At 34.1% G+C, this 7,500-nt stretch overlaps 1 protein-coding gene across 1 annotated transcript in view; it reads right to left on the bottom strand.

Moving 5' to 3' along the window:
* The window catches only part of LOC137659306 (mucin-4-like), a 26,424-nt gene that overhangs the window by 424 nt on the left and 18,500 nt on the right, over window positions 1–7,500 (bottom strand). Inside the window, exons 2-3 of the mRNA XM_068394330.1 lie at window positions 401–744; window positions 1–229 (exon numbers count right to left, since the gene is read on the bottom strand). The exon at window positions 1–229 is cut by the window's left edge and continues 424 nt beyond it. Coding sequence (XP_068250431.1) covers window positions 1–229; window positions 401–744 — 573 coding nt within the window. The remainder of the gene's footprint in view (window positions 230–400; window positions 745–7,500) is intronic.

The raw sequence follows: 7,500 nt of genomic DNA, 5'->3' as shown, positions 1-7,500 counted from the left end.
TTGCTGTCCTTCACTTGAATGGATTTGCTGCCTTCCACTGGAATGGGATTGCTTTCCTTTACTGGAATGAGATTGCTGTCTTTCACTTGAATGGATTTTCTGCTCTCCACTGGAATGGGATTGCTTTCCTTCACTGGAATGAGATTGCTGTCTTTCACTGGAATTGGGTTGCTGTCATATACTGGAATGAGATTGCTGTCCTTCACTGGAATTGGATTGCTACCCTTCACTGGAATGGGAGATTGTTGTCCTTCACTGGAATGAGGTTTCTGTCCCTCACTGGAATGGGATTGCTGTCTTTCACTGGGATGTGATTTTTGTTCTTCACTGGAGTGGAATTGCTGCAATTTACTGGAATGGAATTGCTGCAGTTTACTGGAATGGGACTGCTATCCTTCACTGAAATGAGATTGCTGTTCTTCACTGGAATTTGATTGCTGCCCTTCACTGAAATTGGATTGCTTTCTTTCACTGGAATTGGATTGCTTTCTTTCACTTGAATGGAATTTCTGTTCTTCACTGGAATGCAATTGCTGCAGTTTACTGGAATAGGATTGCTGTCTTTCACTGGAATGGAATTTCTGTTCTTCACTGGAATGGAACTGCTTCAATTTACTGGAATGGGACTGTTGTCCTTCACTGGAATGAGATTGCTGACCTTCACTGTAATTCATCGCTGGAATGGGATTACTGCTCTTCACTGGAAGGGTGTTGCTGTCCTTTACTGGTGGTTCCACGGAAGAGCTAGAATAAAAGGCAGAGATCAGGACACTTATCTGTAGGGTTAAAGCAACCTCGAATAAAGAAAAAAAAATGTTCTCTTCCCTGTGTTCCACATTGTTCTCTGATCATCATCTGTTATTTTCCTGTTATTTAGAACATTTGATTCGCCGTTTTTATTGAAATTTTTTTTCCTGTATAATTTAAGACCTCTCTTTCCAGCCCTTCTCACACAAACAGACATTTCCCAAACCAAGTTTTATCTCAAGGGGACGTTTTCTATATTCACCTCTTTACTTCCATTCTTCGCTTGAACGCACACCATTGCCATGAAGATTTATCCCAAAATTACATTTTTATTCCATTTCTCTTTTACGTTCGCCCGTTCTATTTTTCCTTAGCCCTCTTTGCTTGCTCCATCTAGCCCCTGCCACCCCCCCACCCCCCAACTTTGAAGATTGATGGCTGAGGAACCGATTGACTTGTCAATTTGCTCGGGGCATGTTCATACACACCGAGTGATATATAGGAAAATATCTGGGTCCTTAATGGATCCTAAGTAAATTTTGGGGGGTTGATGAGAGAACTAATTAACACGTTATTAATGACTTCATTAATTCTAGCAGCATGGCGCTTTGTTGCTCTTATGGGAGGAAAAGGCAGGGTTTTATGGTGTGTGACCAAAGAAGGATGGTTGTTAGTAGGGTCTGTAAAATGTCTCCCTTTTTTTTTTTTTTTTTTTTTTTTTGCAATGACGATAATTATTATGTTGTACCTTCGCTGGTATGTTTAGTAATCATGTAACTATCATTCCTACAGGTGGGTTTAACACCTTTAATTATGAGACAGGTGTTCTTAAAATATTTTAATTGTTCATTTCATTTCTTGTAGTTCATTTATTTCCTTGTTTCCCTTTCTCGCTGGGCTATTTTTCCTTGTTGGACCCCTTGGGCTTATAGCATCCTACTTTTCCAACTAGGGTTTTAGCTTAGCTAATGATGATAATAATAATAATGAAGTATTTTTTTCTGTAATTACCTGATGAACAATTTTGTATCCTCCCAAAAGTCTTGATTATCTAGTCCTATTTATTTTTATTAATTGCTTAAGTTTTTTTCATTCACTTCTTAATGCCTTATCTATTCTCCTGTAATCTATTAGATGGTATCTTTTCTTTAATATTCCCTTTTAATCCTATCATTTTCTCATCCTACCATTTTATTTATTATTCCCACATCATACTTTATTTTATTTTGAGAAAAACCTCATGGCATTTTGTAAAATACTCAGTAATTGCTTCCAACTCAATGTTTTTAACTCATGCCTTTATTATATCAATTTTCTCCTCAGTTCTGTTTTAACTTTATGCTTCAAGCACCTAATTATTAGGTGTTCTTCCATAAACACACTCCATACTTAAACACACACACGCACACACACATATATATATATACACATATATATATATATATATATATATATATATATACATATATATATATATATATATATATATATATATATATATATATACACATATACATATATATATATATATATGTACAGAGAGAGAGAGAGAGAGAGAGAGAGAGAGAGAGAGAGAGAGAGAGAGAGAGAGAGAGAGAGAGAGAGAGAGAGAGAGAGAGAGAGAGTGTGTTTGTTTTGAGTCTGTAGATTAGTGGACTATTTCGAATCATAGATATTGATGATAATACTTTTGCTATTTTTGTTGTTGTTGATTAAGACTGTGCTTTAAATTTTTACAAATATATACGTTTTAATATTTATTTTTTCATTCATTTTTTCATTCATTTTACTTTTTTTTTTTTGTCTACCTTTATCTTAAAGTACTCTCTGACCATGAGCATTTGGTACCGGTATAAACTCACAAGAAATTGCTTTGAAAATAACGAGGAAACATTTGTTTTTCTTAATTGAGTTATGAAGATCTGGAAAAAGTCTTGAGGCATAGCTGGTCTGACTGGTGTTTTTTATATCCTGTAAATGACAAGTGACATTTCCAGTTTGAAAGAAAAAGGGATCTTCAAAATTACGACATAAATTATTATTTTCATTATAAGTATTATAATCTACGCTCATGTAAATGTCTAGGTACACATACAAAAACATACACAAGTATATTGTCTCTGTGTATGTGTAGCTTTGGATATTTTTGGTAGGAGCTGTGCCCAGGAACCTTTTCGATTAACCCCTCACATATCATCCTCATTCTCCTGTGTGTTGATGGACCCAAATAATCCTGTTCGTATACAAATGGAATACCATTTCGCGTCATTACCCGAGATTGATTTGACCTTTTTTTAAAAAAAGACTAACGACCTTTGGCATTACGGATTGTGCGTGTGTGTCTGTGTTTTTACTCGTATTGTCATTAATGACATTTTGAAGGGTTTTATGAAAGTTTCTGGATTTTTGGAAGGTTTTGGAGTTGGGGGGGGGGAGGTGGAGAGCTCTTGGAAAATTCCCCCAAGAAGTGGTAAGGGACTGCGTATGCGTTCCACTGGATCACTGAGGGTCCTATGAGGATCCAACGGTTTAAAGATAGGAATCACATGGACCATTCGAGTTATGCGAGTCTCGGGTTAGTGTATTTACATCTAGGATAATAAAAGAAGGATCCTACGATGCTCCAGTTAGTTGTCCTCCGGGTGTCGGTCCATAAATAGGGATCCCACAGGGCCACAGACGAAAGATCCTTCTGGCACCTGGTAGTCTCCTTAAAGAACATTGTACCAACCGTGTGTCACACGATCGTACATAGTAACATTTATTTTCTATATATTATCCTTTGTATCTTCGCTCTCCCCTCGTACTGATAGAGACCTGAATAAACATGTTTTTTTTTCTCACCGTTAACTGTAAACAGAACTGGTTGTCGGTTGAACATGAAATTGCCTGTTATGTTTTGATGTCCTTTTTGCCTGGAGTTTATGTATATATAAACCAATGTTTTGTAATAATGTTACTCGGTTGCTTTCATCCTGCCTTCTTAGTCACACCATGTAAGGGAGATCCTATGGATGCGCATTTGGTGGTCCTACAGGTCTAGGGACCTGAGATAGGATTCTACGAGAAACAGGTGATGTTTCCACGGTCTTAATTGGCATTTGTAACATTCCTGGTTATTATGACATTTCACCTGCCAGGGGGCGCGTGGTGCCTTTATTGATTGATATGACGCCACTGGAAGGTGGATGGAGGGGAATTCCCCCTCCCCCTCACCCCCTCTTTCCCCTATAGGTCATAATATACCCGCCATATTACGGCAAAATGTAATTGTTCGTCACATCCGTCCTCCAATTATGGACATTTGATAAAAGATGTACAGTCGTATGAATTTTACTGTCCGGCGTTGCGTCATCTAATGCCGATATAACTTGGACATAGGTGTCATTAGTTTCTGGTGTTCCTGTGGGGAACTGGGATGTGATTGATGGTTGGCTGAGCTAATAGTGGCGTTATTAGTTCCTGGGGGGGGGGGAAAGCAAATTTTATTGTTTCCATTCCAGAGAGAGAAATTATTCGAAAATTTGACGTGCTTCGATTTTTCGCAGTTGTGTGAAATGATTTCTGATTTCTGTGCCTTTTCTTCAACATATTTTGTAATGGATAAGATATCTTTGTTAGGTTCGTTGTGTTATTTTTCTTGCTTGTTTTACTTGGTTGAGTTATCTTGAATTTTTTGGGTTTAGTATTTTTTTTCAAGTTTCTTTTATATAATATATATATATATATATATATATATATATATATATATGTGTGTGTGTGTGTGTGTGTGTTTGTGTGTGTGTATATATATATATATATATATATATATATATATATATATATATACACATATATATATATATGTATATATATGTATATATACTGTATATATACTGTATATACATATATATATATATACATATATATATATATATATATATATATATATATATATATATATATATATATATATATATCACCCACGAAAGGCATTTAATACCGAATTCTATCTTGGGAATATATATCCACTTGGAATTCCAAGTGGATGTATATTCCCAAGATAGAATTCGGTATTAAATGCCTTTCGTGGGTGATATTTACATTGATTGAAATCAAGTGTGCTTGTGATATATATATATATATATATATATATATATATATATATATATATATATATATATATATATATATGTGTGTGTGTGTGTGTGTGTGTGTATGCATGCATATATCTGGTCATACACAATTTTTTACTTATATCTTTCGTTTTTGAATGAAATTGAGTTATTTAAGGTATCGCGTGAAAACTAGTTGCTCGGGAATGTTAGGTTAAGGTTGTGTAGATGCCAATTGCTTTCTTCTCTCTCTTACTTTTGAAGATTTCGGGAGACCTAAGAAACTGCAATATATTGGCCCTTGATTTATTATAATATTCATAGTAATTAATGTTATTATTTACTCTTAGTATTGGAACTGGAACTATACTGATTCGAACGTGTCATATATTTTCTTTATTCTATTTAAACAATGAATTCTATTGTATTTATCTTGTTTATTCAATTTTCCTATTTGGTATTCTATTTTATCAATTCATTTTATTCCATTTATCTTATTTATTCAAATATCCTATTTTTTTATTCCATTATCAATTCGTTTTATTCCATTTATCTTGTTCATTCAATTTTCCTATTTTGTATTCTATTTTATCAATTAATTTTATTTCATATATCTTATTTATTCAAATTTCTTAATTTTTTTTGTATTCTATTCTATCAATTCGTTTTATTCCATATATCTTATTTATTCAAATTTCCTAATTTTTTAAATTTTATCAATTCGTATTATTCCATTTATCTCATTTATTCAAAGTTTCTATAAACAATCTAATCCCCAAAGAAAACCTCCCAAAAAATGTACGTGGTTCGAATACCATTCAAGACCGAAAAATAGGTTTATTTGTCCCAGAAACCTTCCAGAAATCTTCCAGAAATCTTCCATAAATCCAGCGTAAGAAATCGCGAGCGACAGTCTCTAGAATATTCATATGTTCGGGGGAAAAAGAAAGAATTCTTCTACTCTGGCTAATATTCCCGAACGAAACAATACGGGAAAAAAAGATATATTCGTTCTTCGAAGGAGAGTTAAGAGCCAAACCTCCTTGTTTCAAAAGTTTACGATCGTTTTTTAGATATGGTCGAATGGAAGGAGGCAGTGCTTAGACAAGGGGTTAGATTTTCGTCTTTTAGCTCTTCACTTTTTTTTATTATTTTATTTACGTCTGCTTTCTCTTTATTATTCTTATTATCATTTCTTTCCAGCGGTTATTTATCGTAATTTAAAGAATTCCAGCTTTTATCTATTTAATTTATTATTTTCGCTTCTTGAGTGCCACCTCTTCATTGTCAATCGCATTTGTATCATTTTTCTCTCTTCTTCTTCCCTTTATTTAAGATTTTTCCTTCCCTTGCATCCCCTCTTCCTCGTCCATCTTTCTTTTATTCTTCTCCCTTCCCCTTCTTTCTAGAGCCATGTTTCCATACTGTTCCATAACATAGAAGAGTATGGAACCCTTTTCCTCATATTTATGAACTAAGGACTCACTCGAGCTGCATGATTTCCCCTATGTTCCGTTATATTCCCCTATTTAAGTCATAAGGGAGTGTTTTAAAGACTCGCTATTCTTAAGGGAGTGTTTTAAAGACACACTATTCTTTAAAATCATTTACTAATTCCACCTTGTTTTCCTTTAGTTTTTCTTTATTATTATTATTATTATTATTATTATTATTATTATTATTATTATTACTTAATTTATTATTATTAATATTTCTATTATTATTATTATTATTATTATTATTATTATTATTATTATTATCAGTATGATTATTAATTGTTATTAATATTATCATTAGTAGTTCTAATAGTAATAGTATCATCATCATCATCATCATCATTAGTTGCTAAGCAACAACCCTAGTTAGGAAAGCTAGATGCCATAAGCCCATGGGTTCCAACAGGGAAAAATAGCCCAGTGAGGAAAAGAAATAAGGAAATAGATAAACTACAAGAGAAGTAATGAATAATTAAAATATTCTAAGAACAGTAACACTATTAGAATATAAATTTCATATATAAACTATGAAAACTTAGAAAAACAAGAGGAAGAGTAATAAAATAGAATAGTGTCGGACTCTGCCCTCTTAATACGTTATATCAGCTATATGAAATGTCATAATACATTTAAATTCGTCTGTTATTTTCTAACTTTGTGAAATTCCATAATGTTAATTGTGAGGAGTTATAGAATGTTATCCTTTTTTTAGAATTTGGTTAAATAATTATATGTTCAATTAAGTGTTAGGGTTGTGGTGGCTGATGTGGTAACGTCCCTGACTGGTGAACGCCAGACTGGGGTTTGAGTTATGCTCAAACTCGTTAGTTATGTCTGTTGCTTCAACCTCACCATCCTTGCGAGCTAAGGACTGAGGGCTTGGGAGCCTATATGTCTATCTGATGAGTCACCAGCAGCCATTGCCTGGCCGTCCTTGGTCCTAGCTTGGGTGATGAGGGACTTGTGTGCTGATCATATGTATATATGGTCAGTCTTCAGGGCATTGTCCTACTTGAAAGGGCAATGTCACTGTCCCTTGCCTCTGCCATTCATGAGCGGCCTTTAAACCTTTAAACATAGGGGAATAATTAGGAGATACCATATTCCATATAAATCTCTCTCTCTCTCTCTCTCTCTCTCTCTCTCTCTCTCTCTCTCTCTCT

Source organism: Palaemon carinicauda, chromosome 19 (assembly GCF_036898095.1).
Source record: "Palaemon carinicauda isolate YSFRI2023 chromosome 19, ASM3689809v2, whole genome shotgun sequence".
Taxonomy (NCBI): Eukaryota; Metazoa; Arthropoda; class Malacostraca; order Decapoda; family Palaemonidae; genus Palaemon; species Palaemon carinicauda.
This window is presented reverse-complemented; position numbering and strand designations above follow the sequence as displayed.